The 23,220-nt window shown below is 41.0% G+C and overlaps 1 protein-coding gene across 7 annotated transcripts in view; it reads left to right on the plus strand.

Moving 5' to 3' along the window:
- SGCD (sarcoglycan delta) overlaps window positions 1–23,220 on the plus strand; it is a 667,313-nt gene that overhangs the window by 206,855 nt on the left and 437,238 nt on the right. Inside the window, exon 3 of one of the 7 annotated variants that reach the window (XM_029584037.1) lies at window positions 16,974–17,120. The exons of the other annotated variants lie outside the window; for them this stretch is intronic. Within the exon in view, the coding sequence (XP_029439897.1) occupies window positions 16,974–17,120 (147 nt within the window). The remainder of the gene's footprint in view (window positions 1–16,973; window positions 17,121–23,220) is intronic. 7 annotated transcript variants of the gene reach the window in all.

The following is a 23,220-nucleotide window of genomic DNA, read 5'->3' on the forward strand; positions in this document are numbered from 1 at the left end:
CAGGCTCTTGCAAACAGGCAGATCTTGATAAATCCTTCAGTTGTGATTACATTTCTTCTCTGGGCAAAGTTTATTTTCTTTAGCTGTGACAGTGTTTTTGGCCTGTCAGTATACTACTCTGCATACTTCTTGGCTATTATGATTGATATTTGGTGCTTTCATGGTAAAACATGGGATATCTCCCTACAGGACCATGGAAACTGTGAATGTGTGTGCCAGCTGGCGTGCTGCTAGGCTCCCCTCCTCATGTTCATCTCACTTTCCTTGGCAGGATGCTGCCCTTGGATGAGGCAGACATGGGCTGGATGGAAGACAGAGAAGGTGGATATAGGTTGAGAGAACATCAGGATAGAGGAGGGGGAAGGACAAGCTGGAGAGAGGGTGATGGGCTAGGAAGTGGAGTAAGCACCAGAGATGGCGGGTTGCAAAAGGGAGACAATTGAATACTGAGGGAGAGAAGAAGGGCAGATAGTGGGACTAGGGAGGTGGAGACGTAGGAAAGTATGGACTAAAGATGTTGAGAGAGAGCTGGAGAGAAGTGATTAATGGTTGATGTTAGAGTGGAGAGAGAGAGTGTGATTTGGAGAGATGGAGAAAGATGGAAAGAGATAAATAGAAATGTAATATGGAAAGGAGAATTGGGAAAAGACATAAAATGAATGGAGAAGACAGATTGCAAACATTCCAACAAAGGAAAGAAAACAGTTTTATTGACTTTCTAATCTTTAAATTCTATATTGTATGCACAATTTATTTTAAGCTTTTAATATACGTTTAATAAATGGTCTTCTTGCTGAACTCACCAATGCAAATCTGGGCTGTGAGGAGGCATGGGCACATAGGCTCTATGTCCTGATTCCCACCAACAGTGCTCCAAATCCAGGTACCAACATCCTGTCCTTGATTCCAGTGAGGTGAAAATCTCCAGTCTTCATGCCCTCTCCCTATCCCTGGTACAGGCTTCCTGATTATTCAACTCACACTGCCCTCCCAGGTACAGCCTCACCTTTCCAAGCCTCCCTCTTCCATTCCCCAGTGGAGTCTCTCCCATCCCTAGCTGGCAGGACGAGTAGCGCCTAATATTGCATCCACTTCCTCTGTGATTTGGGGCCATTTCTGCAGCATAAGCCAAAAGATCTATAGGGATCCTCATAGTACATGCACAAGATTTGTCCCACATAGTAGAGGAAAACTGATGAGGTATTGAACAAGGATCTTCCTGCCACCCAGAGTGAAGGGGCACAGGCTGGATTGGGCACGTCTCTGCAAACGCCATGACCTGGAAACTTTTCAGTTGCGTTCATCCTGCGATATAATGTGGTTTGTGGAGGGATTGTGCATGCACCAATATTCTCGCTTCCCTTACAATCTTTCTCCTCCATCACTGGAAATAACCCCAGCACTCTCCCTGTCTTCCCTGGCCATTCACAGGACTAACATCACTATTTATTTAAAGTTTTTCCATAACGTCATTAAGTTGTTTACCATCATAACGGTTTACAAAAAGGCACATATAGTAATAAATAGCTTAAATTTTACAAAAGGTGCCATTAATAACGGTGGTAAATAATTCATTATAGACTATTTGATTTCTGACATAAATTGTCCTTTTATACATGTCGCTTGGGTGAGTACATGCGGTTCATTCTCAGTATTTAATTGTCATTTACTATTCTTATTTACTATTCTCCCCCTTCCTAAACACAGGCGCACACTGTTTGCAGGCACACACGGCTGTGCCTGCAGCGAATAGCCCTCCGCTTCCTGCTGCAGTCTCTCTCTCTCTCTCTCTTCCCAGGCAGCTTGCAGAGGATGGAGCAAAGAAGAAAACAGTCACTCTACTCCTTAATTCAGCCCCTGCCCCTCTCTTGTAGGGAATAGGAGTGGAGGGATGAATTTTTTAAGGGGACAGAGCAGACCAATAAATAGCTTTTTCACTCCCTAATCCAACCCCTCCCCTCCTGTTTCTCCCAGACAGCCTACACACATAGAGGCCAGACTTCCAGGCAGGCCCTTGGAGTGGGGGGGGGGGGGCATGCTAATCTACCCCTGATGGAGTGACGAGTGTAGAAGGGCTGAGTGCTGTGTGGAGGGAGAAAAAGAAAGGACCAGAAGAGGGGGGGGGGGGGGGGAGAGAGAGTGGGACTAGGAGGTGAGATGATGGAGAGGACTAAGGAGGGAAGGGTGAGGAGGAGAAAACCCTTGATTTATGCAGCAAATAGTTTGCACCAGCTAAAACGAAAAAGGAGATAAAAATGCGTTTTTGTTGTGTTTTGCATTTTGTATTAAAAGCAAAAGAAATGAGCAGGAAATCCCAATGTGTTTTTATTTTGCTTTTAAAGGACACACATGCCTAATAGATGTGGAGGGGAGAGCCTGGGCACAGGTTCCTCTGGTCTCTGGTTATCAAAAGGGGCCACCTGTGTTAGGTCACAGGATGAACCCCCCAACATTTTAACCCCCAGTAGCAGCTCTTAAGGAATTAAAAGTGGCTTTAACAGAGATATTTTACATCATACCAAAGCTTCCTTTTTGTGGTTTGTTTTTTTTAAATATACATTTTTATTGGATTTTATAAGAGGTACCTCTTAAACAGGTGGAGGGGTTGGGGATACCAGATGGGATGAAGGAGGTCTTCTGAAGTACAGGTCGTGGGTTGTAGTCCTGTTGTGTTATATAGTTCTGAGTTATAACACCTTTTTACTGTCTGACTTCTGTGGTTTTTATTGAAAGAATCACAGGACAAGTTAGGAATATCAAAGCTGCTCTGTCTGCTGTAAACCCAGACAGGCAATAATATAATTCTCGTTTATCACTGAAAGCATGCAAAACCACTCAAAAAAGTTATATTTTGCATACACACTTCCCTGACTTTCATCCTCATGTCTGTTGCTATACCCCAGAGCCAATCAAGGGTCAGGTCTACAACACCCAACCAATCATTTACTAATTCATCAACAATAAATTATAATGCCATAGCATGGCCCTTTGTCCACCATCTTAGACCTAAGTCCACATATCCCTTAAGCCTCCATTTTGGAAAGGCAGCTTGGGATGTTTTTTTTTTAATCTCAAACTTGTGACATTTCTTCATCCCCACAAATAGCAAGCCTTGCAGTTTCTTCATGACTGTGGCCCAGGTGCTAGTCTAATTTTACTCCTATTCCAGCAAGCTGATTGCAATATCAAATCAGAAGACTTAAGGACATGCAGAAAATAGGACACTAAACTAACTTTATATTATTCTGCAGTGTGCAACTCTTTCAGTACACCTTATAGATGTAAGACCCTCAGTGGCCCTAAACAGGACTATAGTCTGTCTCTAAATATTTAACCAAGTAAGAACTGTGGATTCTGAGTAAAGATTAAAGTTCCCCTAATGACTTCAGGGCAACAAAAGTAAGTAGAAACAGAATTTCGGTTAATTTGGGAAGTTGACGAATTCCAGTCATCCACGTTCATTATTTGTCCTCATAATAATGAAGTCAACATAGCAAAAAACAAAATATTTAGACGTCATATTTTAGCTATTTTAATTTATCTATTTTTGCATTTTTTTGAGACGTAAAATACCCATAAAATTAAATTACTTACTGCCTGGGCTATTAATAATAAGTTATAGGCTGCAAGGTAATCCCAATGTCATTGTGGTTTTGAGATGATTGCTAATTGCTGAACTTTCAGAAGAGAATCCCTTCTTCTGAGCAATATTTGTTAATGCTTTTCTGCATACAGGTTTTATATTTACTTGTAATTGATTTTTCATTTGTATTTAGGGGAGGATAATTAATAGAAATGAAGATGATTAAAGCTTCTTCCTTCTCTCCCAACAACCTCTTCTCTTCTTCCTCCTTCTCCTCCTCCTCTACCTTGCACCTAAGAGGAAAGGCACAGACAAGACCAGAGATGCATCCAGTAAGGATGTTTGAAGAAAATGTATGTTTTTTTTTTTTAACTAAAAATTAAACTAACCTAGATAAATCATCACTAAATACAAACCAGCCAAGTAAGATGAAAAAATATGCCTCCCAGAAAAAGGCATTAAATCTTATTAAGATACTTTCAAGATTTAATTTAAATGTAAAAAAAGAGACAAAATGGGAGCAGTCATATATCAACATATGAATAGCACTCCACCAAAATTAATTCATTTTTGGGGGGACTAGCTAAAATAATCATTTCAAAAAAGTCCATTAATCATTTTTTCATTTTTACATTTTTACATTCTTTACTTTTTTTCTTTTTTCTTTGTTGATCTACTGCTGTAAATCATGAACTTAATGTGAAAAAACACTCTGAGAACATAGGGAGGGGTAATTTTATAACAGCCTATGTAGGGCAAAAGTCCGCCTGTTTGGCATAAGTCTGCTTTCAGAATGAATGGGACTGCAAGCATCTTAGTGTAACATAAACATGCATGTTTGCATCTGCTAGAGAACAAATGTAAATGTCCATGCAAATATTTATGCGCGTATTTTAGCAAATCGAAAGTACTCGTATAAATGATTTCCCGTCCCCCAACCCCATCCCCAGGAATGCCTCTTTGCGATAAAAGTGTACACAAAATTACTTCCGCAAATTGTTTTATGTATACAACTCCTAGAGTGATTTTCAAAAAGCCCATTTTCGCACGTAAATGAGCTGAGTTTCTTTAGACCAATTGTTGGCTTTTTTTTTTTTTTTTTAATATGCTGGCTCCTAATTCCTCCAGCCTTTCATAGTGTAAGGACTGACTGCGGTGCTGTCCTCCTGCCAGCAGGGGCCCCCAAGCCCCTGCTGGCAGGAGGACAGCACTGCCAGCAGGGCTGCCAGCAGAACCTCCTATGGCTTGGAGGTTCTGCTGGCAGCCACACTCATATAATCCTGCCTCACTTGCTGCTCTGTGTGTCATCTTGGAGCCTTGTTTCCTAGTTATGGCCTCAGATTCTCCTTAGCTTTTAGTGCTGGCTCCATTGTAGTGGCCTTCCTGGTCCTTGTTTGTATCCTTGTCTGTGCTAAATAAATATGACCTTTCTGTGTTTGCTGCTTTGACCTTAGTTCCTAGCCTTTGGAGTCTTGTTTGTCCTGTTCTTGTCTCACTCTGTGGTTTGTTTAGTCTTGGTCTTGTCTTGCCTGTTTATCTGTCCGGTACACTCCCTCTTCTTTGATTTGTAGGCACCTTTTTTGTACCCTGTAGCCAGCTCTGCCTCAGTGGGTGACCTTCCATACCGCTGCTTCTAGTGCACCGCCACCTTAAGTCCTACTGGCCACCAGAACCTGTGGGGCTCATCCCAAGGGGGAGGTGGCCGGTACCAGGCAGAAGACCCGGCACCCTCTGTTCCTGCTTTAGCCAGTTTCCCTGAGTCCAGCACTGCATCATTCCAGGGATTTACCCCATAACTGTCCAGTGTGGCGTGGCACATAGTTCCCTACAGCAGTGGTTTCTAGACCAGTCCGATTAATCCTGTGAGTAGCCAAATTTTCAACATATGCAAATTACATATTCATTGTGGATATGTTGAAGCCATGCCAGATTTATTTATTTATTTAACAGTTTTTTATACCGACCTTCATAGTAAATTAAACCATATCGGATCGGTTTACATAAAACAGGGGTATAACAGAAGCAATAAATAAAAGTAATTAACAAGAGAAGAGAATAAGATAAAAGTTACATTTAACAAGGAGTAAAAACTTGGGAAGCTTAAGAGCTGGAAGGAAGTTAAAGGTCAAAAATAATTGAAGAAGCATTATCCAAAGGAATTTGGAATAGAGCAAAAAGATGCTTTAATCGGTGAGTGCCAGAGTTCTTCGTCTGAAAGGTTGTAGGGCTTTCATCTTCTAAATCCAAGTGAGGAAAAAGAAGACTAAGGGTTGTCTGGAGGCTCATCAAAGGCTTGGTGGAATAGTCATAAGCTACATAAACTTCAGTTTAGGGTTTTAGCTTAAGGGGGCTTCTAAACAAAAAAAAGTTACTGAATTTAAAGTTTTACAATTTTTGAGGTGGAATAGTATGGGCCCTCTTAAACTAGATATAGCTTAGGGCCTCAATAGCTTCATCTCTCCCTATGTATGAATGGATGGAAGTTTGGTTCTGGGGTAGCGAAAGCTTCTCTTTAAATGGGTCGATAAATCAAATAAAAATTACAAGAGTCTGGAATTCATTTTTTAACTATAAAAACATTTTTTTACGGGCCGGATTTACAAATGCACACTGGTTAAAGCAAGTGAGCCAAAGTTAACACAGCCAGTGATAACAGACTTTTTAATTTATTTTTGCAATTTCTATTCCCCTGATCCACCAGGCTCAGGGGACTCAGCTAACATACACAGTAAAGCATAACAAAACCTTATGTAACACAAAACATAATCATGCCAAAGCAACAATTCTATACATCTCTTAGAAAAAAAAAAAAGAAAACCAAAAACCACAGCTTAACAAGATCGAAAAATATTCAGTCTGGGAAGGCTAGAGAAAAGAGAGATGTCTACGTTTTTCCTAAACTGAGAAAGATCACTCTCTGCTCTAATAGCTACAGGAAGGCTGGTCCAGAGAGCAGGGCCTGTGAAGTGTGAGTCTGTCAAAACTTTAGATTTGTAATCCTCCAAATATTCAGTCCTTGGGCAAGCAGTTTTGGGTAATCATTGCTTTATTCTGTACTTAGTAATCCTCTAGAGTGAACACCATTAAAGGGCAAATAAATTAAGTCATTAATCCGCTAGGAAATCTAGGCGATTTCTCAAAATCCTCTGTCATGCCTTTCAATTTTATTTCTATCTAGGGATTCATGTAGATATTCCTTTTTCCTATCACGGTGCTGCTACTTATCATTTCTATCATTTAATTTAATATTTCTATTCTGCCTTTCACAGCTGGCCGCTGCTTTAAACTGAATTACAGTATAGTATATTAGGTCAATGGTTAGGGTTACATCACAAGGATGCTTCAAGGTGGATTACAGTGCAGTAGGTTAGATCAAACTTAGGAATCATATTGTAGTAGTAGGTTAGATCCAAGTTAGGGGGTTACATTATAGTGAGGTAGTATATTCAGAGATACATTACAGTGTGGTAGAAAAGGTCTAGAGTTGGGGGCATTACATTATAAATCAAATAGTGATGCATAACATTCCTGGAAAATTTGCATGCAGTGTATAGTTTATATCAAAGTGTTGTTTTTTTTTTTAATATAGGTCAGTTTCTCAAATCTCTCTGCCTATTAGTTTTAAGAGTAACAGTTTCTTTCTGATTAGTCAGATATTAAATAGAGGAGTAGGAAATAGCGGGCATCAGTCTGTTGACTGATTCCCACTGAAGAGAAGCTATTAAGGAAAACTGCAGTAGCATTTAATTAACAAAAAAATAGACTGCGGAAATGAGGAAATTTAGAAAAAAAACAAAAAAGGAGCAGTTACAAAAGTTAAGTTTGCATAAGGTGTGGATGCTGTTTAAAAACACCATCTTGGAAGCCCAGACAAGATGTATTCCATGCATTTGAAAAGATAGGATGAAAATCAAGCAACCTCCAGTATGGTTAAACGGTGAGGTGAAAGATGCTATTAAAGCCAAAAAACTACTTTCAAAATCTGGAAAGTTGATCCAAATGAAGAAAACAGGATAGAGCATAATCATTGGCAAGTTAGATGTAGGGAAGAAATGTACGCCAGATACATTCTTTGAGGGCAATGATTCAGAGGAACTAACGCATGGGTGGCCAACTCCAGTCCTTAAGAGCCACAAAGAGGCCTGGTGTTCAGGATATCCACTATGAATATGCACAAGAGAGATTTATTTGAATGAACTGTTTGATTGTTTGCAGATAAATCTCATGTGAATTCATTATGAATATCCTGAAAACCAGGCCTGTTTGTGGCTTTTGAGGACAAGAATTCACCACCCCTGAAATAAAGCAAATCAAGATGAACCGGGAAGATAAAATAAAGCAATCTGACAAATTAAAAAGTAATCTCTAACTTCTCATTCAAATCAGCAATGGTACCAGAGGATTGGAGGGTGGCCAATGTAATGCCCATTTTTATAAAGGGTACAGGGGTGATCAAGGAAACTAGAGACTGGTGAACTTGACATCAGTATCAGGCCAAATTGTAGAAACTATTCTGAAGAACAAAATTACTGGCTATCTGCATACATATAGATTAATGGGGCAAAGCCAACATGGCTTTAGTAAAGGGAAGCCGTGTCTTACAAATCTGATGGATTTTTTTTTAAAAGCCTTTACTAAACATGAGGACAAGGGTGAACTGGTTGACATAGTGTATCAAGTATTTGACAAAGTCTCTCATGAGTTGCTCATCAGGAAATTAAAGAGTCATTGGATAGGAGTTAATGTCCTTTTGTGAACTGGTTAAAAAATGGAAATGGAGAATAGGACTGAATGGTCCTCTTTTTTTTTTTTCACTGGAGAAAGGTAAATAGTGGAGTGCTTCAGAGATCTGTAGTGGGGACTGGTGCCTCTTAGTATATTAGTAAACAATCTGAAAATGGAATTGATGAGTGAGGTTATCAAATTTACAGATGACACAAAATTGTTCAAAGTATTTACATCGCAAACTGATTGTGAGGAATTGCCAGAGGACCTTGCAAGACTGGGGGATTGGGTATCTAAATGGCAGTTGAAATTTAATGTGGACAAATACAAAGAGATGTATACAACGAATAATAATCCAAACTATTGTTACATGACGCTGGGTTTCATATTAGGTGTTACTGCCCAGGAAAAGGATCTTGGAGTCACGGTAGACAATATTTTGAAATCCCTGGCTCATTGTGCAGTGGTGATCAAAAAAAACAAATAGAATGTTAAGTACTATAAGCAAAGGAATGAAAAATAAAATGGAAGATATCATAATGCCTCTGCATCAATCCATGGTGCGACTGTACCTTGCATATTGTGTGCTATACTGGTCACCTGTCTTTGAAAAGATTTAACAGAAGTTGAAAAGGTTCAGAGAAGGGTGACCAAAATGATAAAGGGGATGGAATGGCTCCTCCATGAGGAAAGACTAAACAGGTTAGGGCTGTTTGATCTGGAGAAGAGATGGCTGCAAAGGAGAAAAGATAGAGGTCTATAAAATCACAAGTGGTATTAAATGAGAAAATAGGGAATGGTTATTTATCCTTGTCAATAGGACTAGGGGGAACCCCATGAAGCTAATGGATAGCACTTTTAAAACAAATTGAAGAAAGTATTTTTCAATCAGCATACAATTAAATTGTGGAATCTATTGCCAGATGATGTGGTGAAAGCAGTTAGCATAGTTGGTCTTCCTGGAGTAAAAGTCCATATAAACCACTATTAATGGGGAAGTCACTGCTTATCCTGGATATGAGCAAGAAGGATTTGGACCTATTCTTTGGGATCCTTCCGGGTTTTTGTGACTTAGATTGGCCACTGTCAGTGGTCTCAATGGACTTTTTATCTGACCCACTATGACATTTGTTTCTTATGCTCCTATGAGTTTTTAGTTGGGCACTGGAAATTGTAGTCATTGATTCCTTGCAAGTAGGGGGGAGTGCATCCCATAGATCTGGTGCTGCACCTTTGAAGGCTGTGGTCTTGGCTTTCTTCAGTCAGATTGTTTTAATGGGCGAGGCAAATGTTTTTGTTGGTATGAGTCAAGGCTTCTTGAGCGACATCCTTTTACCATTTGGATTGAAATGATGGACCCGATATTTTTCAATGCCTTCAATGTGAGTGATAGGATCTTAAATTTGACATATAGCAGTGGGCAGTCCGTGTAGGGAGATTAAGAGGGGGAGGCATGTTGCTATATTTTTCTGCCTGTAGTTGTTCTGGTGGCAGCATTTTGGAGTACCTCATGGTTTTTTTGGATTTCTTTTTTGGTAATCCTCTGTAGATAGGGTTGCAATGGTAAGTGTGCTTGAATTACTGTTTTGAAGACAGTCTGTAGCAGTTGCTTCACCATTCAGAGGTGACAGAATGCTTTTTTTTGTCACCACTGTTATTTGGCTGTCCATGGTCAGTTGAAAGTCTAGGATGACTCCTAGACTTTTTATCTTCTGTTGTAGGTATAGGGTGATTATGAAAGGGAGATGGAAGTGGCAGCAGCATTGCTGTGAATTGGTGAATTGCTCACCCTTAGGATCTCTGTTTTGTCCCTGTTTTATCAGAAGGTTTTTAAGCAGAGCCCCCTGTTTCTTGTGGTATATTTTAAAGATTCTGTGGCAAGAGTTAACAAATTCAGCGGCAGATTTTTCAAAATTCTGCAGCAATTTTTGTGGCAAATTTGAATAATTTTCCATAAAGATTCAGATCTCTCACTATTCATAAAAAACAAACTATTCATTGTTTTTTAAAATAGTATTTAAACTATATACAAATACAAAGTGTACCAAGTATAAATAGACTATTTATCAAGTAAAGACATATTACAAACTTTTAACTGTGAAATATCACTTGCTTTGAATTGAAATACAATGTAACCATCCTTTTTATATTTTCTTAAGTCCATGTCTTTGAGTATATGAGCTTATGAATCGTGAAAATGCCTTCATTGTCAGCAGTTTGTCATGCTTAGTTACACAGAAAAATATGCATATTAATTTTTTTTATAAATCTTTATTAATTTAATTCATATTTATAAGAAATAATCAGAAATAGAAAAATAAATACTATATCTATATCTATCTATCTATCTATATATATATATATACTCTTTGTATAAACATCAAGGACATAACATAAACTCTTTGTATAAACATCAAGGATATAAACTGAAATCACATTAAACCAATATAGTCCACATTATTGGAGCTGCAAATACAAACTCTCTACCAATATCCAACAAACATTATTATCCAACAGATTTATCGAATAAAAAAAAGTTTCCAAATGTAATGGATCTACAAATACAAACATATTCCTCTGATACTTAATGATACATTTGCATGAAAATCTTAAAACAAGGCTCCAATAGAGAGAACTCTGTTTTAATTGGAGAATTTGCTTTCTTCTGATCTATGTCTCCCTAGAGACATTGGGGAAAAACAGATACCTTATGACCACAAAATAGACACCTTATATTTGAAATATTGCTTGAAAAACATTTCTCTATCACTGGTTAAGAACATAAGAAATTGCCATACTGGGTCAGACCAAGGGTCCATGAAGCCCAGCGTCCTGTGTCTAATAGTGGCCAATCCAGGCTGCAAGTACCCAAACACTAAGCAAAAGAACTACAAAAGTAGCTTTAGTGGGGACAGTGTCGTCAGAAGTCTGAAAAAATGAAGAGCGATTCAGACTGGGTCCAGAGAGCAGAACATCTACCTCCTCTGTCCCACTGCCTTGAAACTACCTTTTTATGAAGTATATAATAGGAATCATTCATCAAAAATCTCTTCTCAGGGAGGAATTGCAATACTTCGACCACATATTTCTTAAAGTACTCTTCACCTGAAATCAAACTGGAAGTAGGAAAGGTCAACAAGCAAACATTATTAGACCTAAGCTTGTATTCCAATAATTCACATTTAGAGTAAAGAAGAATTCTATCTTTAATTCAGACTGTGGACACTGACTGCAAATTAGAAATAGAGGAAGATTGGGCAGACATTGCTAATTCTAAAGTTGAAAGCCTAGTATCAGCTTCCTTTAATTTACTAATGATATCTTTAGAAAATTGACACAACTGAGTAACAGAATTTGAAAGTTTAGAGTCTGTTCCCACAACGTCCTTCCAGATATCTTTAACAGATATTTTCCCTGAAACAGACAGGGAATTTGACTCTTTCATTCCAGCTCCAGATAAAAGTTGGACTGGGGTCAGGATTGGAAGGATTGACTTCCCTTTGTCTGCCTGTCCCATATTTTAAATCTAATAGCCCATCAGTGTCTGGTAACTGAGAAGAAAAACTACGAAGTTGATCTGTAATAGCCTCTTGTTGCAAGATTGAACCAGATGGAATAGGAGGAGATCTCTTTAAGGAGAGACTTTCCAGTTTTGGAGTACTCGCATTATCGTGCAGTGTTGAGCTGGAAACAGTGTGACGATCCATGGGACCACTAATGGGATTTGAGCTGGAGGGCTTCCCCTTTTTCTTTCCTTTTCTCAAACAGAAAGGACCTTGGGGGGGGGGGGGGGGGAATAAAAACTACGTCAAAAGGGGCACGCCTCTTTGGCTTTGGCGTGCCGCCTCTAATAGGCTCCGATGACGTCTCCATCGGGTGGCCTCGATGTTGTGCTCTAGGGATGTGCAGACAAAAAGTTTATGTTGATAAGTCCATAAGTTGAAGGTGAGGGTCAATTTTGGTCAATATGGACATATGGAGAATTCCATAAGTTGAGGCTATGTCCATACGTTCACCGGTTCCCTAAATAAAAATTTAAACCCCTCACCCTCCTTAATCCCCCCCCCCCCAAGACTTACCAAAACTCCCTGGTGGTCCAGCGGGGAGTCAGGAAGCCATTCCTGTATTCCTTTGCGAGGAGCACGTGACGTCGGCGTCACGTCGGAGTGACGCGGACGTCACGTGATTCACCGTGCCTCCGCTCCGGGACCCCCGTTGGACCCAACCGGAACTTTTGGCCAGCTTGGGGGGTCAGGAGGTTTAAGTGTTTATTTAGGTTCGATGTATTCAACATAGCTATGTTGAATAAGTTGGAAATCGCGATCGTTGCGCCTCATCACTTTTTTAAGTTTAAAAAAAAAAAAAAGTTGCGTTTTACATATGCGTTCAAAACGAATGCACACCCCTATTGTGCTCCTCCTCGGGGCCGGTTCCAGCAGCAGGCAGGGCAGCTCTGTGCACATGTATTTGGCACATAATTGACACAAAAAGGAGTTTGAATTAGCAAAAGTTTGAAACTTGTCAGCAGCAGTGCCAGTCGTCAAGGCTTCTATGAATTGAAATTTAATGCCCTTTCTACTTAATGTGGGACACCATCAGTTGCAGACTTATTTAAAAAAAAAAAAAAAATTAAAAGCACATCCTAATCTTTGGTTGACCACATATGCAAGTGCAAGAATCTTTTTCTATAAAGATGAAATTCTTCTAAAGGAACATCATGCCATCCAGGAAGTATATCAGTCATCTTTAATTTTGGTAAGGATTTAAGAGATCTTTGAGTGATCAAGCATTCTGACTGCTTTCTCTGTCCACTCTACCATCACCCCCCCCCCCCCCAATCAGCATTCAGGAGGGGTAGGAGAAACAGGTTCCCTGCATACTGTTTTGTAAGAGGGAGGAGCAGGAGCAGAGAGAATGGAGAATGAAGAAAGGCAGGCACCCTTTAACTTTCTTTGAATTGAGAGGTGAAAGTTTTCAGGAACGTTGAATATGCAGCAGGTTGTCAATTATGCAGCAACAAGCTAATTTTGCAGTTTCGTCTATAACTAGGGTTTTATCTCCTTTAGGCAATCTTTTAGGAATGTTGTGATTTCATCCCAGGTGTCTAATATATGTAGTGTTTAGTAGACAGCTATTAGACATATGTTGTGCTGTACAGATACACATAGTAGACAGTCCTTGTTCCACAGAGCTTACAATCCAGTCAAGACAAACAAGTCTATGGGAAATATATTCATTTTCCTCTTTGGTTTCTCACTCCAGCAAATCTCAAGTGTCACTAATCTTGGTGGCTGTGGGGATTAGGACAAAACTTGTTGATAAGATATAAGAGGAGGCCTGGGTGATGTCATGAATATTGGTCTTGTATGAAGCAAAGCTGAAGATAGCAAGGACGGAAATGGCCTACTAGCAGTGGTGATGGAGAACATCACTGTAACAGATTGTGGGCATGCTTGGGACAGATATGTAAGGCAGTGGTTAAAAAAAAAAGTTGAGAGGTCAGGTTAAAAACATGGGGAAAGGGGGAGGAGTTTGTTTTGGACTGTATATGGGAATTTATTGATGCATTTACCAAAACTGGATGAAACTCAATGGGTGGACTGGATTAGGCCATTTTGTTCTTTATCTGCCACCATTTAATATGTTTGTGTAAATGGAAATCTCATTCTTCTGGTCTTCTACCAAATCAAGTTCAGAGAATGCATCAGGCATGCTGAGTTCTGTCAGTGCTCCCTCTAAGGGTAGGCAAATTCCAAGTCTTCTATGTGGGTGCAGTTTATCAGGCACTACTGCCCTCTCTAATGTGAACTCCTCAGAAATCCCTCTGTGAGGAAGTCTATAGGAAACTCCCTCAGACCATCTTAAGGGACTGGGCATAGCTGTCTCACCCAGTCTTCCTTAAGATCAGACCTGCAAGGAATCCTGAGTGAAGGGAGGAGCCGTGCACCAATGTATAAGAACTCAGGGTTTAGACGGGTTAAGGAGGTCCTGCGGCGCAGACAGGAATCCGTTCTATGCAAAGACCTGCTATATGTGATGTCTGTGTACTACCTGAACTTAAGGTGAGCTGCATTTGTTTGCTTGACTTTTCTTTCACGGTAAATAAATTGCACACAAAGGCAACATCCAGAGTCTGCCTCCTTATTCCTTTTGACTGTTTCCCAAGTTATTGCCAAGTTACTACACCCCCTTTCCCCCCACCCCAAGAGAGTATAACATACCCAATGCCTATTGCCCATTACTATTACAATATGTACATTTCTTCCTCTAGGAAATCTTGTCTATCACAAAAGGAAAACACACTGTCCCCAAATGGCATTTTACAATATTGCCTAGAGTTACCCTCATTTATTACTATATTACAACTTCCGTCTGCTTATGGCCTTACTACCAAGGTATTATCCTAGTCCATACAAGAAGTCCTTGGCCTTGACACCTGAATACAGTAAATCCATCTGGACTCTGGGATAGACTTAGACCAGAAAGAAAACAATCCAAAAATCAAAAACAAATATAGTTTCTAGTTCTTAATATTATGATTTCTCAATGAGATTATAAAACGGTATCATCTAAAACCAAAATGTTCTAGAAGTGCTGTAGTAGGTCAGTACATTGGTTGGGTTAGATGAGTAGATTAGGAATACTAATATAGCTTAGCATGCTGCCGTTCTTCAAAATGATATGGTTTCTCATAATCCTGTCCTAAGATCCCCTTGGCCAGCTGCAGTATTTAAAGGAACTGGCCCCACAGTTTGGTGACTAGTGTTGCACTCTGCCGCACTGAAACCTAAATTTCCAAGCTACTAAGTGCAGCAGGGTAGGTAGATGAGAGAGAGAGAGGAGATTAAAATTATGACAAATGAGTGGAGAAAGTCAAAATGGTAAATAATGTGATACGGCAGCAAAAAAAAAAAAAAAAAAAAGGAGTGAATTTTCCAATCAGTCTGCTGTCACATAAAAAAATGAAATATACAGTCCATGTGAGTCCTTTTAACATCAAGTAGTTTGAACTTGCTAGAAATTGCTGTGTAATCAGGCCCAAGCATGCTAGTAAATACCACATTCCTTGGTAAACACGAAAAAAACAATTTGATGGTTTTGCTGTTAAATATAGATATACTGCCAATCCTTTAATTTATAATCACCTGGTATTTCTCTGGACTTCCGAGTGTTTTTTCTGCCTGACATCTGAGGCCAGAGCTGCAAATATATTTTTCAGCAGCTGCTATATTTAATTATGCAGTGAGGAATGGTGTGCTCATTAAGCCAATTAAACCAAGATGCCACTTAGAATTATAAATAAAAGTAAACTATCTTTTGCCCATAATTTCTCAGTAGAAAATTGTTAAAGGATAGCTCCATACATTGTAAAAACTAAATTATGAATTGTGTTTGTCATAAGCTGGTAATTTGATTGTCACCTTGTGGTTTAAATTTGAAGGACAGCCATCACATTCCTTTTCCCTCTACTTCTTGCTCTTCCACAGAGAGGGAAAATCACTCGCATGTTACCCAGAGCCGGATTTAAAACTGGAGTGCCCACAGGCAATGGTTAGGGGGTGGGGGGGTGACTCCTCCAAGAAGTCATCAGAGGTGAGAGAATAGCTCCTGCGTCATCGTCCCTATCCAGTTCCTCCTCCCTTTCACCTCTGCCTCTGGTCTCGTAGAGAGGCCCGTCCCCATAACAGCTCCATCAAGGGTTCGCAGAGTGGAGCCTGCGCAAGGCCTCGTGCTCTGGCAAGTCCTGTGGTGCCCCGCCCCCCCCTCACACTGGTTTCCAATGGAACAGGAAACCTCACGCTGGAGGAGGAGACGGAGTCACACGCAGGGCCTGTCAGGGCTCGTGCAGGCCCTGCAGTAAAAGTTACTTACATAGTAGCATAGTAATGACGGCAGAAAAAGACCAAATAGTCCATCCAGTCTGCCCAGCAAGTAGAAACTCAATCTGTTGGTTGTAACTGCCACTCCGTTGTAGGTTACCCTCAAGCCTTATGTTAAGGATAGTAATATTAACAATTAGAACCAAGTAAGTTTCAAACCCATAACAATTACAGGGTGAGCCGTCGCCTTGGTAATTCATATAATTCTGCTGCTTGAACGTGCTTTGCTTTTGAACTTGGCCGTAGAAGCAGTCCTGTGCTTTTTCTCTGTCTGTGTATCTGTACCCTAGACCGTAAAAGTTAAGGCCCGGTGTTGGCTGTCATCTGAATCCAGTTCCCTTTATTCACCCCTGCCTTCGAAGCAGAGAGCGATACTGCAGTTGTCAGAATCATGGAGGCTAATTGGTTAAGGAAGGTAATCACCCATGCTTTCTGTCGAAGGTAGCAGCTGCTGCTCCATGCTGGTTACCCCCATGCAACCTTTTCTTAATTTACAACTCTAGTCTTTAGGGATCCACAGTGTTTAGCCCATGCCTTCTTTAATTCATTTACTGTTTTCATCTTCACCTCTTCTGGAAGGGGATTCCAGGCATCCACCACCCTCTCCATGAATAAATATTTCCTGGTCTTGGGTTCTGAGTCATCCTCCCTGAAGTTTCATATTGTGACCCCTAGTTCTAGTGTGTGTTTTCCTATGGAAAAGGTTCGAGGAACATGCATTATTTAAAAATTTTCAGGTATCTGAAGGTCTGTATCATATCTCTCCTGCATCTCCTCTCTTCCAGGGTTTACATATTCAGATCCTTCAGCCTCTCCTCATAAGTCTTCCGATACAGACCTCACGCCATTTTCATCACTCTTCTCTGAACAGACTCCGTCCTGTTTTTATCCTTTTTGATATACAGTCTCCAGAACTGAACACAGTATTCCAGGTGAGGCCTCACCAAGGACCTGTAAAAGGACATTATCTTTTTTTTTTTTTTTCCCTTACTGTTTATTCCTCTCTATGCAGCCCAGCATTCTTCTTGCTTTAGCTATTGCCTTGTCACATTGCTTCCCCGCCTTCAGATCGCCAGAAACCATCACCCCAAGGTCCTTCTCCTAGTCTGTGCACATTAACCGTTCACCCACCATCACATACTGCTCTTTTGGATTACCGCATTCCAGATGCAGGACTTTGCACTTCTTGGCACTGAATCCTAGCTACCAACCATTTGACCACTTCATTGATTTTTGCTGCTGTTGGGTTGATGCCTCTAGGAGGCCCAGATGAAGGCATGGGAACAGGAACTGTTCCAGCGCCTCTGAATATTTTGGTGCTGGAAGTAGTTGTCTACATTGCCTATGCCTAAATCTGGGCCTAACTGTCCATTAAATAGGTACTGTATGGACCACAAATCAAGGGCTGCCTTATTTTTTCCACAGTCCCAAATATAGTTTTATATTTATACAGGCATACAGAATCCATAATTCAGGTTTATTTTTCTACCATTCTTTGTATTGTATTACCATTTTTATATAGACCATGGTGAACTACTCAACCAGAGACTCGTTTAGCCAACAGATATATGTTAGGCTTATTTTTGTTTATATATACAATGACCCTATTCACTTTGCTGAGTAGTGCCCATATACAACAATTCATTATATTAAACTTACCTTTTAAGAACTAATTCAGAGCAATTAAAAAAAAAACAAAAACCCCCAATAGAACATAAAAGTATATAACTTGCTGACTAAGTGGCATACTTTTTTTTTCATCTTCATTGCCCACATATTGGGAATTAATCATTTAGTGTTGTAGAGGCGGCAATGCCTACGTTGTTTGTCACAATCATATTAAATTTGATCGCTCTATCTGACAATTCAACTGCAAGGCATGGTAAATAAAACACACAGAAAGCTATGAAAATGACTGCAGTGTGACAGTCAAAGAACTGCCTGGTAGGTCCAAGATAATGTTCCTGCTGTTTTAATATAATTAGACATGGGCAGGTGGTGCCATTTTTTTTTTTATACAAAGCTAGCTTGCATTTTGCACTCCTACACTTTTACTTCCTTCATCACAGGGTGCTCTTTTAGCAAATCCCTCCTGTAAAAAGATTCAGCTGGTGTGTACTAAGAAATGTGCTTTTCCTTGTATTGCAACTTGCATCTCGAGGCTCATCTGTCCATCAGTCTTTTCCCCTTTAGGAAAGTGGTGAAGACCTGTTTCCCTGAGGCCTTTCTGGAAGTCTGGCTCATTTGTTTTTTGTTGCTTTTGTTCCTGTTGGTTTTCAGCGTTCTATGATGTATCAATTCTTTTCATTTTGGGTTTTTTTTTTTTAATTGCCGATACTGCTTTGTACCTCACCCAGCATGTCTTCAGACAAATGGGCGTGTGTTAAATATGATTGATTGAATAAGCAAATTTAGAAACTAAAAATATGGTTGCTAATGCAGAAATAATAAATAGCTGTAATGCCTACCCCCTAGCTGATACCGGTAATTGCGATGTACATTAAATTCATAGAACTGTAGGATTTGGCAGTGACTCTTAACCCTGTCCTGGAAGCACACCTAACCAGATTAGTTTCCGGGATGCCTGTAATAAATATGCATGGGATATATTTCTCTACACTGGGTTTCCAGTATATGCATATTAACTGCAGGTCTCCTGAAAACCAGACCAATTTGCTGTGCCTTCAGGACAGAGTGTGTATGGGAAAAAAATTCTAATTTTATTTCGTTTTTGGGGGTTTTTTTTTTTGTTTGTGTGTTAGCATGAGCGGAAACCATTTCGTGCACTCCCCACGAAATGGTTTAAATCCACAGCAGATTTAAATATTCTCTAAGTATTGATAGACTGAAGCCAATAGTTTGTCATTTAGTTGTGGACTTTGCATCTTTTCATGATCTCCATTTTAATCTATTGGATATGATAGGATTGTGACAAATTGTGTAAGCCCTACAAATTGTGTAAGCCCTACAAGCATTTTGAGAGCATTTCTTTAATGAGTGTTTTTTTCCATTATTTTTTTCATAATTTAGATTTTAAATGTGGTCATGGATTTTGAGTGGGATGTATGGATATTTTTTTTTAATATTACTGTATTGATAAGTTTTCAGATGCCTATTAGTGATGTAAATACTTAGGATGTGGTTTATATTCTTTACAATATTAGATATAATACAAATAGTTTTTCACGAAACTTAGCTGTATAGAATTTATATATATATCCCCTTCAGAGTCTACTTTTAAGTTACTCATATTGGGGTAGATTTTCAGACCGCGCGAATAGGCGTACTTTTGCTGGCGCATCAGGCGCAAGCAAAAGTATGCGGGATTTTAGTAGATACGCGCGTAGCCGCTAAAATCCTGGATCGGCGCGCGCAAGGCTATCGATTCTGTATAGCTGGCGTGCGCCGAGCCGCGCAGCCTACCCCCATTCCCTCCGAGGCCGCTCCGAAATCGGAGCGGCCTCGGAGGGAATCCTCTAACGCCCTCCCCTCACCTTCCCCTCCCTTCCTCTACCTAACCCACCCGCCCGGCCCTGTCTAAACCCCCTCCTTACCTTTGTCGGGGGATTTACGCCTCCCTTTGGGAGGCGTAAATCCCCGCACGCCAGCGGGCCGCTAGCGTGCCAGGACGCGACCTGGGGGCGGGTCCGGAGGGCGCGCCCATGCCCCCGGACTGCCCCGGGCCGTAACCACGCCCCCGGGCCCGTCCCCAAAACGCTGCCGACACGCCCCCCTAAACGCCGCGCAGCTCGGGCCCGCCCCCGACACGCCCCCCTCGCCAAACCCCGGGACTTACGCGAGTCCCGGGGTCTGCGCGCGCCGGTAGGCCTATTGAACATAGGCGCACCAGCGCGCAGGGCCCTGCTCGCCTAAATCCGCCCGGATTTGGACGGATATATGATATATATCTCCCGTTGCAATAACTGGGTTATGATAAGGAGCAGCATGTCAGCACCCTGACTTGCTAGAATTCACAATGTAGACATGCTTAGGTGTAGGAAGTTTTGAAACTTTATGCATTGGCTGCTTCAGAATGAAATAAAAGATTGTAATAAAAAAAAAAAATTGAATCAAAATGATTTTAACAGCCAGCTGAGCTTTCAGGCAATTTACTTGTACTTCTGCTTTATAAGCAATCAAAATAGACTCTCTACCTCGTTCCACCAAGATTTATTTCTTAGCTCTCTGAACTTGCACGAAGCTGTGATTTCTTCACTCATTAATAACTTCATTTTTTCATTAAAAAAAAAAAAAATTAATGAAGAGAATGTGTCAGTTTCAGGGGAGAAAGCAATTGATTTTATGAAGACAGTTACAGTGCTGCTTCATACGTTTATGCCATTATCATGCTTTAAGGCTCTCTCTAGCCCCTTTATTGTGCTTGCCAAAATATATTCCTCCCAGTCCACAGTGCTTTTCCCATCATACAAGAGAGATTCTCAAACTTTTCCACTTTTTAATTCACTTTCAAATATTTAAATAATGCCATGAGTCTTGCCTTGTCATGAAAATGGCTTGAAAATCTGATTCATAGGGGATATTATTTTCTTTGGCTTTTAGTAATTATAACTGTGATGATATGTTAAAAAATAATTGACATGCTTCTGTTTTTGTGTGTTTAATTGTACTGCTTTTTTTTCCCCCCAGTTGCACTTGATCTTATCACCTCACAAGGAATATGAGAAACAGTGGGATGTGCTTTCATTTCATTTTGTTTTATAAACGAAATGAGAGAAAAATTAGCCAAATTTCATTTAAATACAGACCCCCCCCCCACCTCCGGCTGACTCTGTGCACTGCAAAACTTACCAAAAAGGCCCTCCCCCTCCCAGCTTGCCCCATCCCTTTACCAAGACAGAGTAAATGTGCCCTAAAACGTTTATACAGGAAAACACTCCAGGGTTCACCTCCCTCCCTCAGATCCCTTCTTGGATACCTTCCTCCTTTCAATATTTTACCTCATCCTCGGGGTCAGAATGGGGCAGGAGCAATCCCCATTCGCTCCTGCTCCACTGATGCTGTGTTTCAAAATAGCACCGGCTGATCTGCAAACAGGTACTTGTGATGGACACTATTTTGGTCCCTGTAGTGCTTTGGGTCTCCCAAGCACCAACTTGCTCAGCCCAGTTAGGATTGGATAGTTCCCGAATGGAAGAAGACAGAGCGTCTTCATGAAGTCATCTAATAACCGGCCCATAGCCCCCTTCTTCAGAACTGGGACCCCCAGCATTTCATGTACTTCACTAACCAGTGAGTAGTGTGACTCATGCCTCTCTAGTCTCATGGTCACGGAAGTTCACTATGCTATGCTGGGATAGATACTCCTCCCTTAGCACTACCTTCTCTAGGCTGGTGCTCTGCTACAAATGCCTCTTTGGGACACAATGGGATATTTTGGGGAGGATGTGGGCTGACTTTGTTAGTGCTCGCCCTGCTGCCTTGGTTGTTATCACCGTTGCATTGCAACCTTCCACTTGCTCCACTGCCTCCTCCAGATAGCAAGGGTGATTTATGGCCTCCTTCAACTCTGGACGGAGTACTGGGCAGACCCTCCGGTACAGTACCTGGTAGCTGCATTAATCTAGCCTGCAACTCATGAACCGTTCCAAAGGTGGATGGTAGGAGCAACGCAGAACATATCTCTCTGGCTCATACAGTGACTCCAGGCAGTAAGCAAACTGGCTGGCCACTGTCCTAAGATAATGCACCTAGTGGCATCCATGGCACTTGAATCTCCTCAATGTTAATGCCAGCTTCAATAGAGAATCAGACCCATTTGCAGAGTTGGTAGGTCATCCTGCTGCAAGAAATTTTCTGCTGTTATGAAACTGGATATATTTACTCCTTCCTTTTTGGCCTCCTATCCAGCAACTGGGTGAAACAGCACCAAGCTGGTTCAGGGCCTTCCCAAACTGTCATGCCACTGCTCGATTCACCCCTTGGTGTTTCTGCTCACTGGATATGCGCCTGACTTCCTTCTTGGCTGCTTGAACCTTAGGCCCAGGCCTTGTGCATTGTTGCACACTCTGGATTGACCGCCTTGATTATGCTACTGCTGACATTACTCACTTTGAGCATGAAGGATGTTTTGTTTTTTTTCACCAGCAGGTTATGTTGAAGAGTAGCAAAAACTTAATTTGCTAGAGACATTTAAATACCTCAAGAGATATCAGTTTTACAGGAGGTTAGTCGCTTTCAATGGACAGGAGATTCTAGAACGAGGGATCATGGGTTTGAGGATGAAAGGGGCTAGACTGATGAGTAATCTAAGGAAGTATTTCTTTACAGAGAGGGTGGAAAGGCCTCCTAGTGGAGGTGGGAGATCAGGACTGTACCTGAATTCGATAGCATGGGGCCGAAGCACAGGGGGATCTCTGAGGGAGTGGTGTAAAGTGTGAATGGGCAGACTAGTTAAGCCCTATTGTCTTTTTCTGCCGTCATGCTTCTGTGTTTGTATGGATCACTGTAGATTTCACATCTGTAGGGTATCAAATCAGGGCCTTTAGGCAAACTGGGCCATCACCTAGAGCAGAACAGTTTTGAGAGCGGCACCAGGGCCTTAGTTATGCGTGAACACACACGGCTGCGGCTGGTGCTCTGAAGCTCAGGCAGCAGAGAATAGCTCTCTGCATCCTGAAACAGTTCTTCCTCTCCCAGGCATCATGCGAGGAACAGGAGGATGACAGAACAGAATAAATGAGCCACTCTGCTCCCTAATTTAGTCCTTTCCCTCCTCATCCCCCCCCCCCCCCATTTCCTGTGTTGTAGGAAACAAGAGGAGGAGGGATGGGAATGAGGCTAGAGTGGGCAGAGCAGATTCAGATAACTTTATTGTACAGTGAGTACAATAAAGTTGCCAAAATAATAAACTGGTTTCAAATAAAAGGGTAGAAATTTACAAAATAGTGATAAGATAAAAACAGAGGATACAGAAGGAACAATAGTGAGGATAATTCCCAGTTTCAGATGCTGGTCTGTATAGTCCCTGGTCAGATTACCTTTCTGGCCTGGAGGCATGATGCAACATACTTT

Source organism: Rhinatrema bivittatum, chromosome 18 (assembly GCF_901001135.1).
Source record: "Rhinatrema bivittatum chromosome 18, aRhiBiv1.1, whole genome shotgun sequence".
In the NCBI taxonomy this organism is placed as follows: domain Eukaryota; kingdom Metazoa; phylum Chordata; class Amphibia; order Gymnophiona; family Rhinatrematidae; genus Rhinatrema; species Rhinatrema bivittatum.